This window comes from Ambystoma mexicanum, chromosome 11 (assembly GCF_040938575.1).
Source record: "Ambystoma mexicanum isolate Mex_15411 chromosome 11, UKY_AmexF1_1, whole genome shotgun sequence".
Taxonomy (NCBI): domain Eukaryota; kingdom Metazoa; phylum Chordata; class Amphibia; order Caudata; family Ambystomatidae; genus Ambystoma; species Ambystoma mexicanum.
The window spans coordinates 557,697,006-557,722,724 of NC_090934.1; the positions used below are offsets into that span (position 1 = coordinate 557,697,006).

At 47.3% G+C, this 25,719-nt stretch overlaps 1 protein-coding gene across 10 annotated transcripts in view; it reads right to left on the reverse strand.

Annotated features, from left to right (window-relative positions):
* The window catches only part of CAPRIN1 (cell cycle associated protein 1), a 1,156,748-nt gene that overhangs the window by 276,528 nt on the left and 854,501 nt on the right, over positions 1–25,719 (reverse strand). For 8 of the 10 annotated variants that reach the window (XM_069623390.1, XM_069623385.1, XM_069623386.1 and 5 more), the window contains 2 exons: positions 13,548–13,697; positions 13,232–13,382 (listed from right to left, as the gene is read on the reverse strand). In XM_069623390.1, the coding sequence (XP_069479491.1) occupies positions 13,232–13,382; positions 13,548–13,697 (301 nt within the window). The remainder of the gene's footprint in view (positions 1–13,231; positions 13,383–13,547; positions 13,698–25,719) is intronic. The other 2 variants (XM_069623388.1, XM_069623391.1) reach the window with 1 other exon arrangement.

Below are 25,719 nucleotides of genomic sequence, written 5' to 3' on the forward strand. Positions count from 1 at the left end.
CGTCCTCCTTAAAGACATTCTGAAGCTGGCATCCAGGGCAGACCCTGAACAGCTTTCCGGGCGTCGAGCTTCCCTTCTCCTGGGCCATGCTCGAGAAGGGCCTGAGAAACTTCTGGAGTCCTCCAAAAGCGGGGCTCGACGAATTCTTCACCCTTGAGGGGCGTAGAAGAATCCGACGCGGGTCCCCGTTGATCAGATAAAGAAACTGTGGAGCTTGAGGCTCTTTTGACCGAAAAAGAGAAAATTTCCCTAAGAAAAAGCGCGAAAAAAAGCACTAACGCTCGAGAGCAATAGCACGAGGATCCCAACACTTGAACGTGCGGTAAAAATCTGAAGATGGCTGCCAGAGGCGGGGCTTAGGGAGATGGCAGTCATTGGCTATGGTCAGTATGACGCAGAGATCAGTGATTGGTTACTACTACGAAAGACAGATCAGAAACGAAACTGATACTGATACTGATTTTTCTTTACCGAGGATTCCCAGCCTGACGGCGGGGAATATTCATGAGCATGTGAATCCATGCTGGAGAAGTACCTATGGGTCTCTCCTTCCACCTAGGGGAGGGTTCCGGTGTTCCCGGTGTACCTTTGCTAGGTCTCGGCGTCTCCTTGACCTTCTGAGCGGGCTTCGGTGACTCCTTCCCCGCCCGAGCAATGCCAGTGGTTAAGATTCAGTCTAAACCTTCCAGCCATCACCTCTTTGTTTTTGCTTTGTCACCCCGAGTGGGACGGTATGCCCAGACGTGGGTCCCGTGCCTGCTGGGCCTAGAGACCCAAGCTACTCCTCACTGATGAGCCCCAACAAGGGCGAAACATGTTTGGGGGTGCTTGTGGTCTCGTGCAGAAGGGATGCGACCTAGCAGTTTGGGCTGGCTGCCCCTTTTGGGGTGGGGCCAAGTCTGATTTGCATATGGTCTTTCCCCTTCTGTAATGGCTTGGCAGGCGAAGAACGATGGTCTGGAGGGTTGCCCCGAGCAATGCCAGTGGTTAAGATTCAGTCTCAACCTTCCAGCCATCACCTCTGTTTTTGTTCGGTGACTCCTTCACCAGCCGTTTCTGAGAGTCTTCGGAGACGATCCTCGCTATGCTTTCAACGACCATCCTCCCAATCCAGGGGCTGGTCGTGAGTAGTTTTCGGCAGAGCCGGAACCTTGCTGTCGGCGGACGCCTTCTTGCGATGCGTCTCGACAGATGTTTTAAGGGTAGCGCCCTTTGTACTCGACAGCGCAGTCGCTAGGCGCGCGTGCGGCTGCAGGGAGTGCTGCCGACCCTTACGGTCGGCAGAGACGGCCTGCTGTGTCGGCGTCCCCGTTGGCGCAGAGGTCTTCGACTTACTCGAAGAATGGCCATGGGTTGTGTATTTAGTGGCATGTTTTTGTCCGTCAACGTCGCTGGGGTGTACATCCCCAAAAGCAGGGCCAGATCCGTGCCCGTCGAGGCCAGGGAGAGACGCCACAGAGCGAGTGCACTCCGATGGGGGGGTCAACAACTTCCATTACGGAGGTCGAGTTATCACCCTCGTTGCACTCGGTGGCCGCGGGCGAGGAATCAGCCTTCGACATCCCGTAGGCTGCCCACCTTTTAACCCTGCATTCCTTCAAAGTTTTTGGGTGAAGGAGCTTACAGGCTGCGCAACCGCCTCGTCGTGTTCGAGGGGTAAGCAGCGGTTAAACCGCTTGTGCTTTCCCTTCCACGGGAATTTGCCATTACAGACTGGGCAAAATCTAAAAGGAGTCCTCTCCATAGCTGAGGACATAACAAGTGATAACGACCCGGAAGGAAAGGGGGGAGAAAGAGAAAGGCATTCTAGAACAAACAAATGTCCACCTCGACCCCACTCTCCCTACTGTTTAGGACGGCGAGGGCGGGCAACGTGGTCGGCAGTGCCGATAGGATCACCGTCCATCGAAAATCACAGTCCGTCGAAGATCTGGTCTCGGTGGTTGTGGAATGGCCATCGAACGAGGGCTGGAGGTGATGATCGGTAATTATCAAAAACGACCAAGGGTCGAGTAATGGCAATGTCTCTTACGAGCTCCACTTAAGGCGACCAGTATTCTGGGTGGAAAAAAATAATCCAAGGGACCTCAACACGTGAGGGATTTTGGGTACACTACATGTCACTATAGGGATAGTGTTAGACAAGCTTATGTCGACCTCCCCCTTTCGACTTTCGAAGAACAAGATGCAATACTCTGCGGTGACCACTGGATGTCAGACTATATGCACAGCATGTGATTCTAAGCAGATTAACAAACATTAGAACAATTTTTATGTTACCCTTTTCACACTGAATGGCTGGTGGCAGTGGTTTCGGTTGAACTACCATGTAATCCTTTACCGCGGGCTGCGTTCGCAGCTACAGTAAAGCACCCACAGGAGCCATCTTTGTCAAAATGGCCCCCGAGCTCCTTTTTTGCCATTTTTTTGTGGAAAGGTCCTTCTTGAGATTTACTCTGCGCGCCAAACCAGGTTTAGTCGCCTTGTTCATTTTGCCTTTGGCGGGAGTCACGAGTGAAGCCCGCCTCTGGCTCCAGGGTGTCTGGGATAGGCAGAAAGTGAGGGAGGTGCCCGAAACTCCCTGTGCTTAGTCACCTAGGAGACCCAAATGCACTCTCTGATGACTGGCCGGCTAACTGTCCGGCAAGGACAACCACCCTGCTGGGTGAGTGGCAGCTAGGCTGGAATGAATGGGAGAAAACTGACTAAAAGGAGAGTCTTTTGGCTTGGAAGGCAGAATTGACCACTGAACGAAGGAACCAAAAGAAGAACTTGAAGAGGACGCCTGCTGTAACTCCTGGATCACGCAGCCAGCAGTTTGTGCAGTGCCTTTCAGGTGGCTGGGACATTCTAGTTCTAAAGGTTGGCGGGCTGGGGAAGGAACAATGATTAATCAAGCAGATGGTTAGCTGTTGAACTAACAGGACGCCATGTTTATGGCTTGGTAATACCACAGGCGGCAGATGTAATCTACTTAAGTGCCTTGAAGTTTGCAGAGGGACCCGGCCATTTGTTCCGACCAGCAGAAAATGTGAGGTGAAATAGCACCCAAGTCTAAAGTGATTGGAACCCATGGGTTTCAATTGTATTCTCAGATGTGCCGTGCGTGATGGAAGGGCAGTTAAAGATTAAAATGTTTAAATGGAGTCAGTAAGCTAGGGCGGATGAGATTGCTATTGTCAGTTCAAAGAGAAACTTTACTCAGCCTCCTTCATATCGCTTCAAGTATCTATGCGAACCATGTGCAATTATGTCTAAGGTTAAAGGGCTCTAGCCAGTTACTAGTAATGAATGTTTGCACACAAATGTTGAACTGTTTGATGTCACAACCTGCTACGGACAAATCCCAAGAAAGGGTGTGCTACGAATATGATCTGAAGATGGTAGTAAAGATAAGTGGCCAATGAGAATGGAAGAATTGGAGAAAGATGGGATTTCTTTATAGAATGTTTGTCCAATCTCATGTGGGGGTGGATTGTAATGAAATATATGCAAGTGTTTTAACTGTTGCAAAATTGTATATGTGTCAATTTATGTGGTTCGTTAAGACTTGGGTTAGTTTGGCTCAATAGTCCTCTAGCTGCTCCCTGGACGATTGTACAATAAGGGATATATTACTCACCATAATCTTATTTCTGGTGTTTGCATCTGCTTAGATTCACATGCTATGCATAGGCCAACATCTAGTGGAAGCTACAAAGTATTACAGTTGTTTTCGAAAAGGGACATCGACAAGGCGTGCCAGTAATACTATGCCTAGTGAGACGTCTGCTGTACCCATGATCTCTGCGGCGTCAAGGTCCCTCAGATAGTTTTCTTCTGACATGAGGTAGCATGAGTGTCATGCAACTACAGTTGTATCCAAGCAGATATATGTAGAAGCTCATAACATCTATGCACCTTCTCTCGGGGGAGGAAGGGTGGGCGCATGTGAATCTAAGATACAAGGATACAAGCACCAGAAATAAGATTACGGTGAGTAATGTATTCCTTCTGATGCTTGTGGAATCTGCTTAGATCACATGCTATGCATAGATTAGCGAGCAGTGTTACGAGAAGGTGGTGGGTTGTGAGAAGGAGGAGCAGCAAATAGATGTTTTAGAACCGCATGTCCAACCTGTGCACCTGTCTTGGAATGTGTATCAATGCAGTAGTGCTGAGTGAACGTGTCAACTGAGCTTCATTAGTTGCTTTGCAAATGCTGTCTAAGGGGACGTTTGCAATAAAGGCCAAAGTAGCCCAGTGTGCCGTGTGGAGTGGGCTCTTGGTGTAGAAGGCTGTGTCTTGTTTGATAATGAATAGCATAATTGTATACATTTCACTATCCATCTGGAGATGGCTCTCTTGGAAATGCGCTCTCCTTGTTTGCCTGTAACCAAACAGTTGATCAGTCTTCCTAAGCGGTTTGGTTTTATCTACGTAGTAGAGAACCACCCGACTCACATCTAGTGTGTGTGTGTGGTTTGACCTCAGCTGAACTAGTTGGCTTCTGAAAGAAGGCCAGAATCTCAATTGATTGGTTTACATGGAACTTGGAAATTAATTTAGGGGAGAACCTAGGGTGAGTCCGTAAAACCAATTTGTCTTTATGGATGATAAAGAAAGGGTCCTGCACTGACGAGGCTTGGAGTTCGCTGACTCTTCTTATGGAAGTAATAGCCACTAAGAAGGCAGTTTAATTTACTTTGAGAGGTGGTGTAGGCTGATAAAGCTGCTAGGTGGAATTTAAGAAGTAAAGACCAACCCTGAATCCAACAAGTGGAGCATGTATGTTAGAATGTGTGATGGAGTACATTCTATTGGGTTGATCTGTTTAGATTGGCACCAAATGACGAATCTCTTCCACTTGAGTAAATATCAGTGTCTGGTGTTTGGTTTTTGTGCTTCCTTTAGGATATCCATACACTGCTGTGGAAGATCGAGGTGTCCGAACTCTGACTTCAGTAGCCATGCTGCCAAGTTCAAACAGCAAGGTTGTGGGTTTATCGTTGTACCCCCCCCCCCCGTGTTGATTCAACAGGTTGACCTGGTACGGGAGGTTGATGGAATTGCACATTGCCAGCTTGCGCAGATGTGGATAGCATGACTGTCTTGCCCACATACAAGCAACTAGGATGAGTGTCATCTGATCCCTGTGTATCTTGTTCACTATTCTGCTGATTAACTGAGTTGGGGGGTGGAGGGGGGGGGGGGAAGCATAAGCAAATTTCCCTGACCAGCTCATCCATGGGGCATTCCCCTCGAGTCTGGGCATTGCTTGTTTTCTCTTGTAGCGAATAAGTCTAGAGAGGGGAAGCCCCATAAAGAGAAGATGTGGTTTACAACGTCCGGGTGTAGTTGACACTTGTGTTCTTCTCGCAGTGGATCTCTACTGAGAGAGTCCGCTAGAGTGTTGAGTACCCCTGGAACATGTTGGGAGGACAGGGACTTCCCTCGTATGAGTGCCCACTTGCATATTTTCTGAGCCAGTTTGGACAGATTTGGAGAGTGTACCTCCCTGTTTGTTGACATAGAACATTGAAGTGGTGCGGTCTGTCAGGACTTGTACCGACTGGCTTGTTAGGTGGTTCTCGAACGCTTGCAGTGCTTTGAAGATCGCCAATATTTCTAGTAGGTTGATGTGGTTCTGTGCAGTAACTTGTGACCATAGGCCGTGTGTTGTGTGGTGAAGTTAGTGGGTCCCCCTGTAACGCTCACCTGATTCCCGTAGAGGCGCCGGTCTTGACTGGGCGTATACCGTATCTTCAAAGGTGATGTGTAACACACGGCTGGCACTTTGGGCTGGACCTCTGTGCACTGTATGTCTGGCTCGAAGGGTAAGATGTCTTAGGTAAGTGAACGCCGTGCTCTCCATCTGCCTCGAGGCAGGGTGCTGTAACCAGTTTCTTCACTGGATAAGGGGAGCAGGCCTCTTGACTTCACTGGACTGCTGTCCGTCGTTTACTGCACGAACGGTAAGTTTCGAGTAATTCTAATGTCTTTAAAGTCTTTAGTAATGATGTCTCTTGTTTTGCAGGGTTCCGGCGATGGCGGATGGCGGGCTGAAGTGAGTTGAAGATGGAGCCCGTGTGATGAATAGAAGCGCCTGGAAGCACGTAAGTAAGCGCTTGTTGCCTGCTTCACGATGCGCTCTAACTGTCTTTTTATTTTGCAGGTACAAGTTCGGGGCGGTTGCAGGGTGCCGGAATACCCACTGGGTTAGATGTGGAAAGGAGTAATGGCACGTGAGTATTAAAGTTCCCCAATGTCTTTAAACGCACCTTGTTTTGTCTTTCAGATGCGGGATGCAGCGCCGAAGGCCTCCGGAGCGTGCAAAGAGTTGGTAAGCTTTTGTCTTTCAGATGCCGGAATGCAGTGTGAAGACCTCCGGAGCGCACGAAGAGTAGGTAAGCCTTTGTCTTTCAGATGCCGGAATGCAGCGCGAGGCGTTGGTGACAGTCGATGGACCAGGTAAGTGAAGAGCTGTCACTGAAGACCGTAATGCTAACCTGTTCTTTCTTGTCTTTATAGGTGTTGCTGAAGACTGGATTCAGAATGGTAAGCCTTTTTCCTTAGGCCCAGGATCAGATGCAGAAGACACGATGAGCGTTCTGCTGCTGAGGATGCAGAATAACGCAAAGCAAGATTCATCCGTCGGGTGTGGTTTAAATAGCCTCCTGTAGTGCTTAGAGGTCTCCTTCCACAGCCACGCCTAGGTAAGAAAAGAGTTCCTGCTTTCCAGAAGAGTTCCAGTGTTCTGAATCTAGGGAGTGGCTCCTGCCCCACCCAACAGGAAAAGTAGTTCCAAACAGAAGAGGATCAGAGACTCAACTGGCAGGCAAGTAAGCAGCATGGTCTGCTGCAGGTAAGTCCACTGGGTTATGGATCTGCTTCCAAGGGAGTTGGGAAAACCCTGACCTTTTGGAAGCAGAGATCATGACACCCCCACCTGGAAAGTGATGCGTCTGTTGTGACGACCACTAGCACTTCCGGCTCGTGTAAGGGTTTCCCCTTGAGCAGATTTTCCCTTGGCCACCAGCGTAGGTTTTGAACCAGTGTAGGTGAAACAACCACTAGATCGTTCAACTGACCACTTTTCTGAGAGCTTTGTTTAGCCAACCATTCCTGCATTGGTCGCAGGCGTGTGTGTGGGACCAGATAAATGCACAATGCCATCATGCCTAGCAGATGCATAGCTTTGTGTACGCTTATCTGGAGACCGGCTTGATAGTGGGGTATTTGCCGAAGCACGTTTTGTACTCTTTCCATGGTTGGGAAGGCTAAGGCTGTCTTTGCATTTAAGACAGCTCCTAGGAACTGTGTTGATGTGTTTGGTACCAGACTTTACAGCGTTTATTGAGATGCCCAATTGGAAGAAAAGGTCTATGGTTCTTTGCCTATTTATCTTGCAAAGATGGTAGGATTCACCCATGATCAGCCAGTCGTCCAGGTAGGGGTACTCTGGGATTGCCTCCATGCGAAGGTGCGCCGCCACCACTGCCAGTACCTTGGTGAACTCCCTTGGAGCTGAGGCTATCCCAAAGGGCAGCGCTGGTCTGCTACTTTGAATCGCAAGAATCTTCTGTGCGCTGGGAACATTGAAATATGAAAATAAGCATCTTTCATGTCCAATGTTGCCATGTAATACCCCTGTTTTAACAGAGGGATTACCTCTTGTAGCTTTGTCATGCAGAAATTTTGTGGCTTGACAAATTTTTTGCAGGGTGCAGGTCGAATACCGGGCGCATATTTAGATCTTTCTTTGGAACAAGGAAGTATGTTGAATAAATACCCTGGTTTACCTCGTACGGCACGATTTCCATGGCGTCCTTGAGGAGTAGAGCTTTGACTTCCTCCACCAAGATGAGTTGCTCCTCTCTTGACAGTCTTTTCTAGCGCGGGGGAGGTTTGATGGATTCCCTTGAGTTCTATGCAGTAACCTCCCGCTACCGTCGATAACACCCACTTGTCTGATGTTATCCCCTCCCATGCGTGGGTGAAGTGTGAAACTCGCCCCCCCCGACTGGGGAGGAATGGGAGGGGACTAGTAGCGGGGCGTCATTGCTTGGACGGTGTTCAGCCACCTATGGTGGGGGAACTTCTCCCCTTTCCGTGACCTCAGCGCTGTCCCCTGGGATGCCTGTTGGGTATTGTTCCATGAGAAACCCTGGCTTTGACTATAGCCTGCGCCTCTGTGGGTTTTGGCCACGAAACCGCTGAAAATTCTTGCCTCTTTGGCTTGTTTGTTAGTTGGCCAAGGGACTTGAGTGTTTCATATTCGTCCTTGGAAGACTTCAGCATGTCCTCAACTGCCTTTCCAAATAAAACAGGCTCAACAGGCATGTTGAGTAGGGTAGCCTGTGTCTCTAATTTGAATCCAGACTGCCAAATTGAGCCTCCTCCAAAACAAAATACTAGCCACTAAACAAGCCCTGCCTAATACGCACATCCCTGTCCCACCAGCAGCCTCTGACCCCCCCCCCCCCCCAACCTTTCTCCTACAAATCCATACAAGAAAAATAAATCAACATAATGAGGTATATCGAACCCTCTAACTGTAAAGGTGATGCATGCCTAGCCACCATCATCAAGGACTGTACTGAAGCGCTAGCTCCCTTCCTGACAGCATTTGTCAATGCCTCCTTTGCCACAGGGAAGGTCCCTGCCTCCCTCAAGGAAGCCTGGGTCCGCCCTCTTTTAAAAAAACCAACTCTTGATCCCACATACCCTAACAACTATAGACCCATCACCACAGTTCCATTCCTCCTCAAAATACTGGACAAAGCTGCCTATCTGCAGGTTCAGCACTTCATTTAAGAGAACAAACTACTGGGACTCCGTCAATCTGGTTTCCGCCCTAGACACGGGACTGAAACCGCCCTACTTGACCTGAAAAACCAGATGGACGATGCCAGAGACATGGGCAAACCAGCACTTCTCTTACTTCTTGACCTATCCGCGGCTTTCGATCTTGTAGATCACGACGTCCTATGCCACCACCTCTCCTCCACTGCCAAGTTCTCACCTGACGCCACAGCATGGATCGCCTCCTTCCTACGAAACAGAACCATGCAAGTGTTCTGACCTTGCCTCTGCTTCACCCACCGTCATACTCTGTGTCCCCCAAGGCTCTTGCCTCTCCCCCACCCTCTACAACATCTTCACACAACCCCTCTTCCCCCATCCTCGATGCTATGGATATCTCCTACACCAATTACGCTGACGATACCCAGATCCTCCTCACCCTCACTGGTAACTACGACTGACTCCTTGACCCTCAACCTCTACAACACCATCCAAGCCTGGATGGCAGACAATGGACTATGCCTCAACTCCGACAAGACCAAACTCCTCCTGGTAGGTTCCCCTGACACGCTAAAAAAATCACAATTCAGTCACTTCACCATCGACACCCTCAAAATACCGGTCTCAGACTCAGTCAAAACTCTTGGAGTCTATTTGGATTCCAACCTATCCAGGGACAGACAAGTCAATGCAATAGCCTCCTCAGCTGCATATCACACTAAACTAATCAACGCAGTCGGGCCCTTTCTCTCCAAAGAGAACTGCACAAACATAGCCAGAGCAATCACTGGCTCTAGGCTAGACTACTGCAACATACTCTTTCTAGGAACTTCCAATAAAAACCTGGAGAGGCTACAAGTCATACAGAACAGTGCTCTCTGTGCAGCCCAAGGCATTGCCAAAAGAGAACACATCTTGGAGGCCAGAAAACTAGCCCAATGGCTCCCAATAAAGGAAAGAATAGTCTTCAAAGCTCTTACACTGACCCACAAGTGTATTCACCTCACTGCTCCTGTTTACCTCTCACAAAGGAGAGCCAGATCACCCTATACCAACATGCTCTATGTGCCACTAGTAAAAAGTGCCAGAGCGGGCGGATCCAGCTTCCCATATCTTGCATCCACACACTGGAATGCCCTACCTCTCACAATCCGAGGTGAGGCCTCCCTCATCACTTTCAGTAAAGCTATGAAAACCATCCTCTTCACATAAGGTTCCTCGTACCAGCATGGATACTATACATATGACCCATTGCATAAGCTGTAGTGATAGAATTATGTCTGTAGTATTTGTAATGTACCAACGACTGCTACTATTCCTGTACCTCTAACTACGTCTTACAAGTAACAGCGCCTCAATGCCCCTCGGCTGTCTGCGCGCTATATAAATATAAATAAATAAGCTAGGCATGGCGTTTGAGGATGATGGCCTCAGCAATAACACATCCAGCGTTATCTGCTGCATCACAATTGTTCTTGAATAGGATGCTTGCTGTTGCTCTGCCTTCAGCAGCCACAAGGGAGAGCTTAGATTTGAGTGGTTCCGGCACCGATTCTGCAAGGGCCGTAACTTCATCCCACTTACTTGCTAGCAAGGTGGAGTTATTAGCAATTCGAGCCTGATAAGATGCTATTTTTCGTCTCATTGTATATAGTTTTTTACTTTCCTTGTCCGCAGGAGCTTCAGAGGCGGCCAAGGAGGCATCTGCTCTCTTCTAGGTAGTGGTAACTACGAGAGTCTGGTTTAAGTTGGCCCCTTATATACAAAGGGTCAGAAGGTGTTGGACGGAAAAGCTTTGATTCTAGGGTTTACCACTCCAGTCTGATTAGGCATTTCTAGAGAAGGTTGAATCCTTCTCTGTACGGACTGGAGTAAGGGGATAAACTGGGTTGCCGTTTTTTGTCCACCCCCCCCCCCCCACCCAAGATGTTTTCAGCAAAATCCTTATCTTGTTGGATTTCCTGTGTCTCGATACCAAAATGTTCAGCAGCCAGAGAAGTAGGTTAAACAAGGGCTGGTTGTCTACCAGGGAATCAGGTAAGGGAGGGTCCCGCAGGACTGGAGAGTTCATGGCAAAGACTACTGACTCAGTGTCACCCTGATTGTCCCCTTCACTGATGTTGTCAACCCCATCATCATAATAGGTATTTTCGTCTGGGTACTGATCAGCTCCTACATCTAGGTTGTAACAGCCAGTGGAGAGGCGTGGTGCCTTGTGGTCTGGGTCTTCATACTGTTCCACTGAGGGAGGGTGAGGGGTTGAGATCTCTTTCCCGACGGGTGTGTAGACAAACAGGACTGAGAGGTCACAGTTGAGGCCTTCGAGGTTGACGCCTGGGTAGTGGGAGACGTGTTTGCTAGGCTTTGAAGAGTCTGGGGGTGTTCTTCGAAAACTTTAAGAAAAGTCATACGTTTCATTACCCCAATCTATATCCTGGGCAGACCAGTTTGCTGAACTGGGGATAATCCCATGGTAGGTAGAGGCAGGGATAGAGGGGGTAGGTAGGCTACTGTATAACTCCTCTTCCTCCATGAGAGGATCAGGCTCATCCTCCTCTATGGTAGAATCAGGGATGTCCTGTGTAGGAATCCCATCAGGTTACGGCTCTTCCCTAGGTTTGTCCCTTTAATCTTGCCTGTCTTCCTGTCTTTCTGAGAGGAATCCCTGGATTTATGTTACTCCCTATGATCTGTGCTCTTAGAAGCTGACTTTTTAGAGCTAGATACTGTAGTCGGGGCCTTGGGGACTTGTTTCTCCACTGGACGGGACAGTCCCAACTTCCTGGCCTTTTTCCCGGGTTTTTGTCGAGTTTCGACTCCAGGAAAGGCTTGTGTGGCGTCCTTCGACTTTGGAAAGCCGGGAGGGGGAGTTTTATGTCTGCCGTCTTTTGACTTAGCGTGCTTGTCATGAGGCAGCTTGGGGTGCCCAGGACACCGTGAATCCGAAGATTTGCCCTTAGAAGTCGTCTCTCGCCGTGTGACATTCACATCACCGCGGGGTATGAGCTTGGTGTGGGGGAGTGTGGTGTCTTTGCCACCGGGTGTCATCCCCACAACAGGACTGCCAGCCTGTCTGCTAGGGTCGGGGTTGCACTGGGGAACGCAGAGGTTCCCCATCACCCTCACCGTCCGAGAGGACGGCATCGCTGCCATCGCTGGAAGCTCCTTCGACGTCCATGGCGGCCTCGGCCTGCATGGCGGGATGGCCCAAAGTTTCGTCCTTCCATCTTTGAGGGTCTTGGGTCGGAGCAGTTTACAGGCCCGACAATGAGCCTCGTCGTGGTCCCGATTCAAGCAAAGGTTATATACCCTGTGCTTGTCGACCCATGTGTACCTTTTATTATTATTTTATTGCAGGACGGGCAGAATTTAAATGGCATACCTTCCATATTGGGGGTAGGCAGCCAGGCGACCCAGGGAAGGGGTGGGAAAATACATGTTATGACCATCTCCCACTCTCCCTACTGTAAGGCCTAGGCCCGGCGGGCCTTCTGAGGCCAGGTGGTTCTGTCAAAATCTCAGTTCGACGGTCAGTCCTGTCCTTTCTTGAAGTCTTCGCCGCGTTGAGGCACGGCGTCAATAAAGGACAGAAAGATACACTAATATTAAACACTTTATAAGTCAATGGTGTAAACCGAAAATGCACTCCGCTTATATGCAACCGCTTACGATGACGGAATAAAACAATCTGAGGGACCTAGACGCTTGAGGAATCATGGGTACAGCGGACGTCACACTAGGGATAGTATTACTGGCACGCCCTGTCGACGTCCCTTTTCGAATTTCGAAAACGAATACTCTGGAGCTTCCACTGGATGTCATTCTATGCATAGCATGTGATCTTAGCAGATTACACAAGCAACAGACACTTGCTTTACATACAAAACGTGCACTTGCTTAGGTAGTGGGTCTGCTTTGAGTTAAGGTGATTAGGAGCCTGCCCCTACACATTTTTATACATCGACTAAGATGAATTGTTGTGTGTTATTTTTGTCCAAGGCCACTCTCACTTACTCCTGAGATTAAGCCTTGAATGCTCTTCCAAGTACCTTCAGTGGGTTTTGGATAAACACATTCAGCATAACTAGAGACACCTCCTAAAATACTCCCCAGGATTCATTTTTGAAGTCCATCTTCACACCTCCCAAAGAAAATTTACGGGTTAGCAGGGGGGTGGTCTTCCATCTCGTCATACCATCCCTTCCCTTAATGTGCACGTACCCACAACACCCCTTAGTGTTTACATATTTACATTGCTTTTCCCCACCGCGCGTATGATCATGAAAATAGAAAATTAATCAAATGGGAAAATCTGTGAGGCACAGAGCAAAGACATGGAAAATCAACAAAGTGGCCCTGAATGTACACTGCCAGCCCAACATTGATCTACAGCACCAAATTAATACAGTGACAGCTCAGACAGCACAATTCATACAGATTGCCTTACCTGTTTGGAGCGATTCTTGCTGGAGTTCAGACTGTTCTACTTGCAGAGGCTGACTGGAGAATGTTTGGCTATAATTGGCTTGGTACTGTGCTTGTGACTTCAGGTTGTCAGGATCACTCGCAGGAGGAACAGGTGCATTCATATTGAACACCTACAAACGTCAAGTCAAAAACAAAGGTCAAAAGGACTGTAGCTCCCATGCAGCAACACTTTACTTTTGCAAGAGCAAGCTAAGCAAGGTATTTGACAGGTTTTACATACTTAAATTTAAGACATGAAAAGGCCATCAATGACTACAGCACAACTGACCACTTACAGTTTGCATTGACTGGAATGGGGCAGCATTCACATTTATTCCACTGCTATGCAGGGGTTTGGTTGACCCAGCCTGGAACACTTGCGGCGGAGTAGAAGCAGGAAGAGCAGATGGCACTGGTGTCTGATCTGCACTTAAAGACAGTGATGCCTAAAAAGCAATTCAAGATGGACGGAAAGACTCTTATTAAAATTAATACATTGGGCTGTTTTAGAGCAAAGGACTGTCTAAAGATAAAATTCCAAAGCCAACTGTATGCAACTACAAACTAGTGAATGTACGCGTTTCCAAGCAGAATTGCTATGTGGCTTTGTCTTGAAGTGAACACGTTATAGAGCAGCCATAACCGTTAAGAATATGAACACCATACATGGCCCCAATCTAAATAAGTTACTGGTCATCTTACTTCAGCATGTGTATCATATTAGCACCCTTGGCGGTTGCGTCAACCAATCAGGTTGCTCCAAATCTGGGCTGTATCAGTCACTATAAGCCCGGATAGTTCCATTACACCAGCCACCCTCCCTTTTCGGTCCCCACCCCTCTCGTGCCTCCCTGCCCCCAATTTACTAGTGGCTGCCATGGTCCTTACGAAAACGCAGCTCTACGCTGCCCCCCTCACGCTACTGCCCGTTAGGTTAGATTTTCATTTCCATGCTAAATCTCCCTCCACTGAGAGAGACTGCACTTTCTGGACATGTGTATTCTTTTTCCATAATGTTAAATGAGTGGGAGCCTTTTCCCCACTCACCCTTCCTTTCGCTCTTTTTATGGGTGTCATTTTGTTGACTCTTCGTAGTGCATTTTTGTTCCCTCACTTTTTTTGTCAAATCTTTTTATTAAGTATCAAACATCTTAATTGAAACAGCCAGTGACATAGGTTGGGCACATGAGACAACAAATTGTGAAAACCAAAAGCAGTGAGATATTCCATCTATACAATATATGCCACTGCCGAAAAGCGGTTTCCTTGTCCCTTCCTATGAACGGGGCTTTCAATTCCCCACCTCCCCTCACCTGCCAATGGCACCCCAATCCTCCCATAGGTTTGCGTACACTCGATAAGTGTCCTATGAAGCCCCCTGTAAGTACTGCATGCAGAACAATGCCCTATAATATAGTGCTACCTATCCGGGCTCTTCTCCACTAGTTTGTAAGTGGTGCCCCCTCCCCACCCCGTGTCCCCAGCTGTATACTTTTTTGGTATATTTGTGCACCATGGTCATTTTGATTTGGCTGGTCTAAAGGTTATCCTAGCATTGGCGCTGTATGTGTGTTTTTAGGTTTTTGTACATATCCCATTGGTTACTAATCATGTTGTGTTCAAAGTATTCACATAAATGGTTTGGTTAGTTCTTTGAATCGTGCGGCTTGCGCCAGTCTAGCGCAGCGTTTGTAAGTATTATTTTCCAGGGAGCATAATTTGGCGAGTAGTGTCTGCCACATGGATTTGGTGGGTGGTTTAACTGCTTTCTAGTTAAGGACCAGACATTTACGTGCAGCGAATAGTATTGTGTATTATACAGCGCTGCATGGGGTCTGAGTGCCAGTCCTCCCTTTGTCCCCAGAGTAGCAGAGGGCCCAGGCCATATCGATCTCTGCCTGTCTATGAGCGAAATCTGTCTGTATGCCTTGCCTCAATATGCCTCCATCTTCGAGCAGGACCCAGTCTGGGGAGTGCGAAAGACCCATCCAAAACAGTTTGCTCTGTGTATAGTAAATCACTTTGGCTGAGTTTGAATTAAAAGTCACGATTACAAATGGCAAGGCAATGACAGCCACCCTGCAGTGTAATTGACAGCTAGGCTGGAATGAATGGGAGAAACATGCATAAAATGCGAGGCTTTTTGGCTTGGAAGGCAGAGTCTACCACTGGATGAAGGATTCCAAAGTGGAACTTGGAAGCGACGCCTCCGGCAACTCCAGGACAGTTGGTTTGCTCAGTGAAGCCCTGCTGCTGTGCTGAAGCTCCTAATACACGTCGACTAGAGAAGCCCTGCAAGGACGACTTCTCCCCTGGAGTTGGTTGGACCAATCGACTCCAAAGTGAACTCGTTTGGACATCCTCTCAGAGCTGGCTGTACTTACACTGCTGCTGGAACCGAAGTGCCAGGGAGAGAATCACCAAATGGAGTGGATCACTTAAGTCGGACCCGAGCTTGTGGAAGATCCTCCGGACTCCCAGTAAGCAGGACTGACCAAGCCTGAGCCACCTCAACAGTATGCTGAACCCCATATGCAAGGAAAGTCCAGAGTGGTATCAGAGTCCGCGGTGGTGCTATTTGCTGAGACGCAAGGAGCTGAAACCGCGAAGTGCCGCTGAATAGAAGTTGGTTCTTTTCTGTCGCTGACCATCCAGTTGTGTTGCAGAAGTCCCAAGAAGTCCTCCCACTTGTCCGCACAACTGAGGCACAGGAACAAAAGGATCTGCAGAGCCACATAGGAACAGCAGCCAGCGGGAACCATTTCTTCTAACCAAAGATACTGTACAGTCCAAGAGACCTTACCTCTTTGTTGTTGTCACCTTACTTGATCCCAGTGGAGACTAGCCTTGGTTGCTTCTGTAGAGTTGCTTGCATCTTGTACCTCTCAAGGCTCCCAGCTTGTGACCCTACTTTGATTCTACTTTTTCTACAAGGACTTCTAAACATTGTGCAAGACTTATTTACCTGCAAGAAGTGCTTCAGCTCACCTAGACTTTTGCCCAGGTGTCATTGGCTGACCCAGCTCCATGGATGACTCGTCTCAACTCTAGTCGCCTTACATTCCCTCCAGGAAAGGATTTACTTTGCATTAGGGGGGGGGGGGGGGGGGGGGTGGAGGAATAGGGGTCAAAAGTACTTACCTGCTTCAGAATATGTGTGTGATCTCTTGCTTCTGAAATGTCTTTACTTTAACCCTCATCTCAGTATTGCTCTAAATGTACCAGTGCTATATTTTTGTCCACATTGTCCTAGCCATTTAAGTCATCTCAGGGTGTGGGAAGTGTCTGTGTGCCATCCCAAATGGGTACTTGCTGATTTAGAGAAACTAAGTGTATTTTGCAGTGTACTTGTGTGTTACTGTTATATTGCCCGTTCTGAAAAAGGCTTATTCAAACTGACTGTTAAATAAATGAATAATTGTTTAATCACAAAACCTTGAGTGTGTTTATTTGGATACTTTTCACTGAATCTCTGTGTAACCACCCTACTGCTCACATTGACCCCTCTTGAGTTGAGCCTGGCTGCTCAGCCACATGACCTACCTGTGTAGTGCAGACTTATAACAAAGGTTGGGTTCCTATTGCCAGGAGGTCAAGGCTGTTGTAGTGCACACAAAGGGTACTGCTCCAAATCTTTCCCAACATCCAGTCTGGGGTTGCCTGCACTGGAGAGCCAAGCATCGCCCAGAGTCTATGCCATTGTTAATGTTAAGAAGAGACAAATCCCTTTACCTAACTCCATACCTCACTGAGACCTACTCACCAGATCGAAACGCGACGCCAAAACCAACTACACTGAACAACCTACCAACACCACGAAGAATGACAAACTCCACCAGATACAACATGCGCACAACTGAAGCGATAACACCATACATCACCAAAGCAAGAAGAACCCCCAACCCACAACCATGTCCCCTGGAAGACGAACCAGATGAAAACAAAAACCCTAGGCTAAACCTAGAAGTACTACTTGAGAACGCTGACAACCTGAAACCTGCTCCTGAACAAGATCAGAAAACGACCCTAACAAAAAAAGGCAAACCAAGCTACACCTCTAAACTCCACTGCAATCTAATAAATGCAAGATCCATGTCAAAACACTCTACAGAGATCTTCGACCTACTCGACGACAACGGCATCGACATCCTCTTCATCACAGAAACTTGGCTGGACGACAACTACAAAATCACACTCCAAAGCTGCCTCCCAGCAAAATTTAAATGCCTTCAAATAAACAGGAAAAACAGAAAAGGAGGAGGCATCGCAATAGCATTTAAAGAGCAGCTAACAATAAGAACAGACGAACCACTCAACATCCCCAACTGCGAGTCCATGGTCATACACCTAACAACTAGCCCAAAAACCAACATAACATTCATCCTGGTGTACAGACCCCCAACTTATGATGCATCCTTCGTCGACAACTTCATAGAAGCCATAACCAACATAGCCATCAACCACAAACACCTAATCATACTGGGGGATTTCAACATCTGGTTCGAAGACAGTCATGCCAACTCCCAAAACTCACTGATTGAACAACTCGCCACCATGAAACTACGACAACTAGTAAAAGGGGCAACTCAGTCGGCAGGACACACCTTGGACGCAATATTCGCAGAGGAAAAACTCATCACCATGGCACCGCCGATACAAATACTGTGGAGTGACCATCTCATCATCCCATTCGTAATCACTCTGCCTACTCAAGTCTACATCCAACCTCCCAAACTCACAGCCACCACAAAAAGAAACTGGAAAGACGTCAAAAAAGGCAATCTATTCGAACAACTGGAGTTAACCAAGCCCTCAACAACAGAACTAGACCTAGCTGACCTAGACGGGAAAGCGGAGATACTACACAAATGGATTGCAGATACAATCGACAAGATGGCCCCAGAAAAACCATTCACACCATCAAAAAAAAGAGCAATGGCAAAATGGTTTACCCCACTACTAAGCACCATGAAAAAGGAAAACAAAAAGATGGAAACGGAATGGAGGAAAGATTACAATCCAGACAAAAAAAACAATGTTCCAGAAGCACATTCGCGCATACAAGAAGGAAATTCAAAAGGCAAAGAGAAAGCATTAAAGGGGTAGACTTAATGTTTGTCACTACTGTTGCAGTAAGGCTGGTATACAGCAGTTTTACTAATTTGATCAATTCTGCCGTGAAACCGAAGGTGCTCAGTACTTGAAACATAGTCCTATTAGACTTTGTTGAATGCCTTCTTAGTGTCTAATGTTAGAATTTCCTCATCCGGGTTTTCCCCCTTGCTATCATGTATAATAGTCGGCAAACATTGTCGGTAGAGTGTCTACCCAAAATAAAACTGGTTTGGTCCCTGTGGATAAGGTCAGGGAGTAGGCCTTCGATGCGTTGGGCTAGGCATTTCGCTAGAATCTTTGCATCAGCATTGATTAAAGAAGTGAGGCAATACGATCCGCAGGCCCCACGGTCTGGGCCTTCCTTGTGAAACGCCACAATATTAGCTGAAAGTATGGACCGCGATAGGGATGCAGTAATTTTAGCCTGGGCATTTACAGCTTTGAGGGTGGTTGCTAAAGATGGGGAGTTTGTCGGGACCAGCGGCTTTAACAGCAGACAGAGATTTGATCGCTCTGAGAATCTCCAAAAGCAGTGATTGGAGTGGCCAGGGTTTCTGTATAGGTTTCTTTCAATTTGGGGAGTTCTAAGGTGGTTAAGAATTCACAAATATGCTGTGGTTCTATCGGGGTAGGTTCTGCGTATAGTGCGCCGTAGAATTGTGCGAACCGCTCATTAATGTGTTTGTCCCCCTTTAATAAGTTCTGGTCTCGGTCACTGATGGAATCGATAATTTGTGCTGCTTGTCGATTGTACAATGCAAGTGCCATAAGAGGAAGGGGTCCGTCTCCCTCGCAATAAGTTTTGACCAACTAGTGATGAGTCTGGGAGGAGGAGACCAACTTTAAGTTACAGCACCACCAGTTTCGTGTGCGTTTGTGAGTCGTGTAAGTGTTTATGCTCCCTTTCCATGGCCAGTATATCAGCCCCCCATTTGTGCTTCCCGTTCCAACCATGTTTTCAGCTTGTGAGCCCACTGTTGGATAAGATTTTCATAAAAAATGTAAATCTTGCCTGAGCTTTGTCAACCCCAGAACTTTTTGCTTTACTGGTGGGTTATTTTTCCTTCTACCTCCGAGTGGGAACCTTTTTCCACACCCACAGAATCTTTTACTCTTAATGGGCGTCGGTTTTTAAACTCTCCATAGTGTGTTTTTAAAGTTATCAACTTATACAACTTTTTGGAAATAAGTGCCCGTTGTTGCTGGGTTACCCTAGGGGCTCCCCCTTTAACTTTCTCTGCCTAAACGAGAGAACTATGGTTCCCAAGGGTGGTAAGGATCTTTGGATCCCTTTTACATTTTGTTTGGTGAAACCAGCACACCCCAGCCACACCTTATGTGCAGAGCTGGGGAGCCCTTTCACACTAAAACTAACAATTCTGTTACAGGGCCAAATGTAACATCAATGGCTGGTGGCAGTGATGCCTCATTAATTTGGTGCACCTTTACCGCAAGCCGTTTTCACAGCTGTAGCAAAGGCACCCAAGGGTGCTCATTTCAACCAAAATGGCCCAGTCTTTTTTCACCATTTTTGTGTTTGTCCTTTCTTGGTTCAACACCTCCTACGACCTCCCCATCCCCCCGCCAACACCCAAGCCGGTAAATTCCTTTGTGTGATTTCTATCTTCCATGGGAGTCCCCTGGACTCCCCGCCCAAGCTTCATTCTGCCGGAAGCGAGGGAGGAGTCATACTCTGCAGCCCTTTGTCTCCCTCCTTGTATGGTCTGAATGGGGATAAATCCCGGTGGGGGGCCCTTCTTGTAAAATGCAGGCAGAGAATGCAGAAGTTGTGTTGTAATTCCTGTTAAACACTGCAAACCTGGAAGCTGAAGACAAGTCGACCACTGAAACTGAAGAGGATGATGAAGGAAAAGCGGCCAAGACTATTTCCAGCGACCTTGGAGCCTGCTGTGCAACCTGAGCCTGCTGTAGCCCTTGCTTCCAATCGACCTGGAGACTCTGAAAACCACCCTGACCCAGAGCCTGGCGAGACCCACTAGGCTCAAGAAAACCTGCATTTTAAGCCATCCCACGTTGTGCTGCGACCTTGCAGGGCTGCAATACCCCAATACCCTGGGACCTCGAGACATTGTGCAGTGCACGGTCTTCCGAATATCGTTGAAACTTCGTGGGCATCCTGGTGTATCTCCATAGACACGAATCAACTCCGAAAAGTCCCCTCACCAGAGTGCTGGACCTTTGTAACGACGAGAATTCAACAGCGATATACCGTCTTCTGTGCTCCTGCAAAAGGCGACAAATCCACTGAGTTCTGCTGCAAAATCTTCAATGCAGCGGTACTGTGTTGGCTTGGATATGTACTTACCTTAAGTGTCTTGTGATTCCTGCGAAGTGTGGGGTGTTTTCTGTGATTGGGAGACCTCTTGTCAAGTTCACCCAGTTCCAATGCTGGAATCCTGCTAGTGTGTCTTCTGTGAAGCCCCTGAACCCTACAACTCTCAAAGTAAAATAATCACTTATTTTCCCAGTCTTCCTAAGGAACTCTGACTTTTGCTACTTAAGAACCTAGTTTGACACGGTTGGTCACTAGATCCTAGTGACCCCTAGTGACCCCCCTTCTGCCACTGGTAACACCCATGAATATGGGAAAGACTTTTGGGATTGGGGCTTTTGCCTGAAAAAGAAAATAAGTGTTTAAAAGTTACTTGTAGAAGAGTTGGTTGTTAACTAACTCGAAGAATTAATAGTCACAAAGGTTCTGAACTTGGATGTTTGATGTACTATTCTCAAAAGTAGATTTAACATCTTTCTTTCCTTATTAACCATGTTGCCATTCTAATAGAAAGTAGATGTAAAGGTAAGTTACTCACCTGTGGTTTGGTTATGCCTCTTCCCAAAAGAGATGTGTTGGTTTCAACTGATTATTCCAGTTAGGATAATTGTATGAGTGTTCCCCAACTGGGTCTTGATTCCCCTCACTTGCTGTTAAGCCTGTACAGAAGAAGTCTGCATTAGGTTCTACCTAGCTAGAATAAATGAGTCATTCGGTAAAGTGAAACATTGGGTTTTGCTTTCCCTGTGCCGTTTTAGACAGACACAAAAAGTCTAATGTTTATACCTGCCCCAAGTTGCTGATCGCTCCTTGAAAAGGTATATGGGTTTTTACTTACCTCGAGTAAGCAGTGTTTTATCACAAAAGTAGTTGTACGTTTTTACTGCACCTAGAATAAGTGGTCCACTATTCACAAAACGTATACTGTACAGCAGACTGATAGTGATTTGTTACTGAGTGTCACTGTACAACTGGAATGGTCTACTAACCTTGAATTACCGAATTGTATTCTGAAAGTAACCATTGGTTTTTACTCCAAGAATAGGTGTGACCTATACTGAATGTGTATGCAAATGTTTGACTTCCCTAGAACTATAGTTAGGTGTTCCAAATAAAGTGTATGCTTTGGTCTGTGTAGCTGCAAGCATAGTGTGTTTTGAAAATTGTGAAATAATTGTGTTATTGTGCGAGTACTTATTTACCCGTAGATTTATCCGGGCCTACTTGTATTTAAATACAGTATTTATTTGTACGCACATAGTGTGTGTTTCTTTGGACCAGTTGTATTACAATTTCATTTGTACTGATTCTACAGCCCTCTCTCCCCTCTAAGAAAAGTCTGGCTGCTCGGTCTACGCTACCTAAAACTCAGGTGGTACAGCCATATACTAAGAGAGTCTTGTACTGCCTCAGTTGAATGGTTTTAGTAACCCCTTAGTTAGACTTCAGAAAAAATGTCCCAACACCAACTTCGATATACATTGCCCTCTATTGTATGCCTTATATGCGTCCCAGCATTTCAATGCAGTGTAGTCAGTTGACACATTGGTTTGCCAGAATAAGTCTGTCACCCTGTAGATGTTCAAGGAAATCCAGGCATCTGAAAGCTCTCAAATTGAGGCACCATACCAGTCTCTGGGGGGGGACATCCGGACGGTCTAGCTGGAGTAGTACCAGTGAATGGTCAGAGTGTGGAGGCCAGTATTTTGCACTCCTTAATTAAGTGGGTGGCATTAGAGGGAAGGAACCAATAATCTAACCGTAGAGTAGCTGCCTTGTCTATTGGAGTAGAAAGTGAAGTCTCTCTGGTGTTAGTGTGTGATTTGCCAAGCATCTCCGAGTCAGAGCTCTTCCAGTAGAGATTGGAGGGCGGCGAGTTTCCGTGGGACCAGTTGTGAGGTTGTGGAAGTGTTTTGGAAGTCTATTGATGAGGCCAAAGCTACGTTAAAGTCTCCCCCAATCAACGTCACAGCGCTCATTGTTAGGCAAGATTGTATGCAGTACACTGTGGGAGACTGCACCACCCCTGTCCTCTTGGCAATAGTTAACCCAACCTTTGGTATAAGTCTATACTGCACAAGTTGGTAGAGTGACTGAGCGGCCAGGCTCATCTCAAGAGGGGTCAATGTGAGCTGTAGGGTTGCAACAGAGTTACAGTGGCAAGTATCCAAATAACGCTTACATTCAAGGTTTGTTGATTAAACAATTATTTATGAATTTAACAGTCAGTTCAGTAAGCCTTCTTTAGAAGGGAGCAAATATGTAACCCTTAAATATACATGAAAATACACCTGGTTTCAATAAATCAGTAGATACCCTTTTGGGATGGCACACAGACACTTCCTATACCCTGAGGTAACTTCAATAACTAGGACACTGGACATTGATATATCACTGGTAGATTTAGAGCAATACCGAGTTTGGTATCAAAAGGAAAAGGATATGGGATGAAACAATGGCTAATAACTTTCACAAACAGGTAAGCACATTTGAACCACATTCCCCCATGCAATGTAGATTAACCATTTTCCAGCTTTACAAGTAAAGAATGTATGACCTTGAGGGACAGATCAAAACACAAAGTCAGTGGTTAGAAGAGTCTTCAGGGAGCCAGGACATCCAATGTCACTGGAGCAAAGTTTAGGGGAGCGGAGACACTTCTTGAAAGTAAAAAGTCCTACACAATGTTCGAGAGTTTTGTAGAAAATGAAATCACTTGTTGGGCCACAAGCTGGGAGGCTTGTGCAGGGCAAAGCTGCAAGCAACTCTGCAAAGGCAGCAAATGCAAGTCTCAACTGAGAGCAAGCAAGCTACACAACAAGGAGGCAAGTACCCCTTTGTTAGGGAGAATTCTCAGAAATGAGCCAATTCCCTTCTACCTTGGAGACCCCCTGCTCTTTTGCTGGACTTTAGGACTTTTGATCTCTAACCTGGAGAGAGAGAACGTTTTTCCCACTCTCTCATGTATTTTGCTATGACAAACTCCATAGGCATCATCGTTACATTGGGCACCACCTTCAGTGCAGTGACACAGGGAAGTCTTAGATTTCCCATAGGTTTAAATACCTTCCCTTGGTGAAACTACTGTTTCCAAGAGCAGTGAAGTGAAATTGACTTCACTTACATTTTTTAACTTTCTAGACCCAGCACACACTATCTTACAATAGGGTGCTGGAGGAGTTACTTAGTATCCCCTTTGTCTAGTTTCTCATGTAACATTTTTATGTTACCCTTTCTACAAATAATGGCTGATATATGGCATTTATAACTCGCCTATAGTCGAGTGTGTCAAGGCGCGACGAGGCAAGGGAGGGGGAACAGAGGAAAGAGAAACAATCTTATTAGGCCAGGTGACATTGAGATCACGCAAGTGCAGGGGAGGGGGGAAAGTGCGGGGAGAGGGGGCAGTGCAGTAGATAGGTGGCAGTGCTTTACTTTTTACTACCATAGTGTGTTTCTACCGTGGGCTGCAATTGCAGCTGCAGTAAATCACCCCTGGGTGCCCATTTTGTCAAAATGGCCCAGTCTTCATTTTTTGCCATTTCTTGTTGGAAAGTCCTTCTTGAGATTTACTCTGCTCCCCAAACGAGGTTTGGCCCCTTTGTTTTGTCTTTGGCAGGATTCACGAGTGAAGCCCGCCTCTGACTCCAGCGTGTCTGGCAGGGCAGAAAGTGAGGGAGGTGCCCGAAACTCCCTGTGCTCAGTCTCCTTGGTTACAGGAATGCACCCAAGGGTGATTGGCTGGAGGGGTGTCCTTGGAGGACATCCACCCTGCTGTGTGATTGACAGCTAGGCTGCGAATGAATGGGCGAACCTTTTTTGCTTGGAAAGCAGAGTCGACCACTGAACGAAGGAATCCAAAGAAGAACTTGGAAGAGATACTGCTGCAACTCCTGGACTGTTGGTTTGCCCGGTGAAGCCCTGCTGCAGTACTGAAGCTCCGAATTCGCAGAGACTAAAGACCTGCAAAGAACAACTTCTCACCATTAGAACAAACCAAACCAGGGAAGCTGCGGGGCTTACTTTATTGGAACAGGCTTTGGAGGAACACACATCCCACTTGCACATCCTCCACATGTTGCCACATACCTTCACCAGACAATGTCTGCGGCAGATGCTGCTTGGCAAATGTCAATGAGCGGTACACCTGCCCACAGTGCCGCCGACTACGCCTTGGACCTCGTGGCCCACAAAGTCTTGCCAGCCTTCCCGTGGCAAAAGGAAATCGTAGAGGAGACCCAACGGGAAAGTTCTTACTTAGAAATTGACTGCCCAGTGTTGGAGGGGCCAAAAGCCACAAACAGCTGCCTCGACTTCCTGAAGACTGTAGTTCGGTCGAGATAAAACTTGAACGCCCTCTTGACGTACAAGGAATGCAGTGCTTTTTCAGCAGGAGTGGTAGCCTTAGCGAAAAAAGCAGGCAAGGCTATCGTACAGTTCTTGTGAAACTCCGACAGCACTTTAAGGGATAAAGTGATAATTAGTAGACAGGAGAACCTTGTCCCTCATGCATCTCAGATACGGCAGGTCGATGCCCAGAGTCTCAAGTTCAGAAATCCTCCTGGCAGATGTAATAGCCATCAGAAAAGCGACTTTCCATGTCAGGAACTTAATCGTTGCCGTCGACATAGGTTAAAAAGGCGGCTTCATGAGAGCTGCGAGTACCATATTGAGACTCCATACCGCAGCAAACCTCTTCTCCGGGGGAAATGTCCTGAAAAGGCCTCTTAGGACAGTTGCACCGTCTCGTGAACCTGGAGATGGCAGCCAAATGCACCTGATCGAAGACAACTCCAGCAGCAGAAGATACGATAGAAGCTGAGCCTGTGACACATCTAATGGCTGGAAGTCTGGTTGCTCTGTGCACCAGGCACAGAACCTAGCCCACTTTAGACTGTACGACACGTTGGTAGATCATGCCCTTGCCGCAGCCAAGATCCGACAGCAATCCTAGAGGATCCCAAGTTCGGAGTGGTCAGGAGCCACACTGCAAGACTGAGGTAGACTGGGTCGTGATGCCACACCTTTCGGTCGTCCTGCGATACCAGATCCGGCTCCGA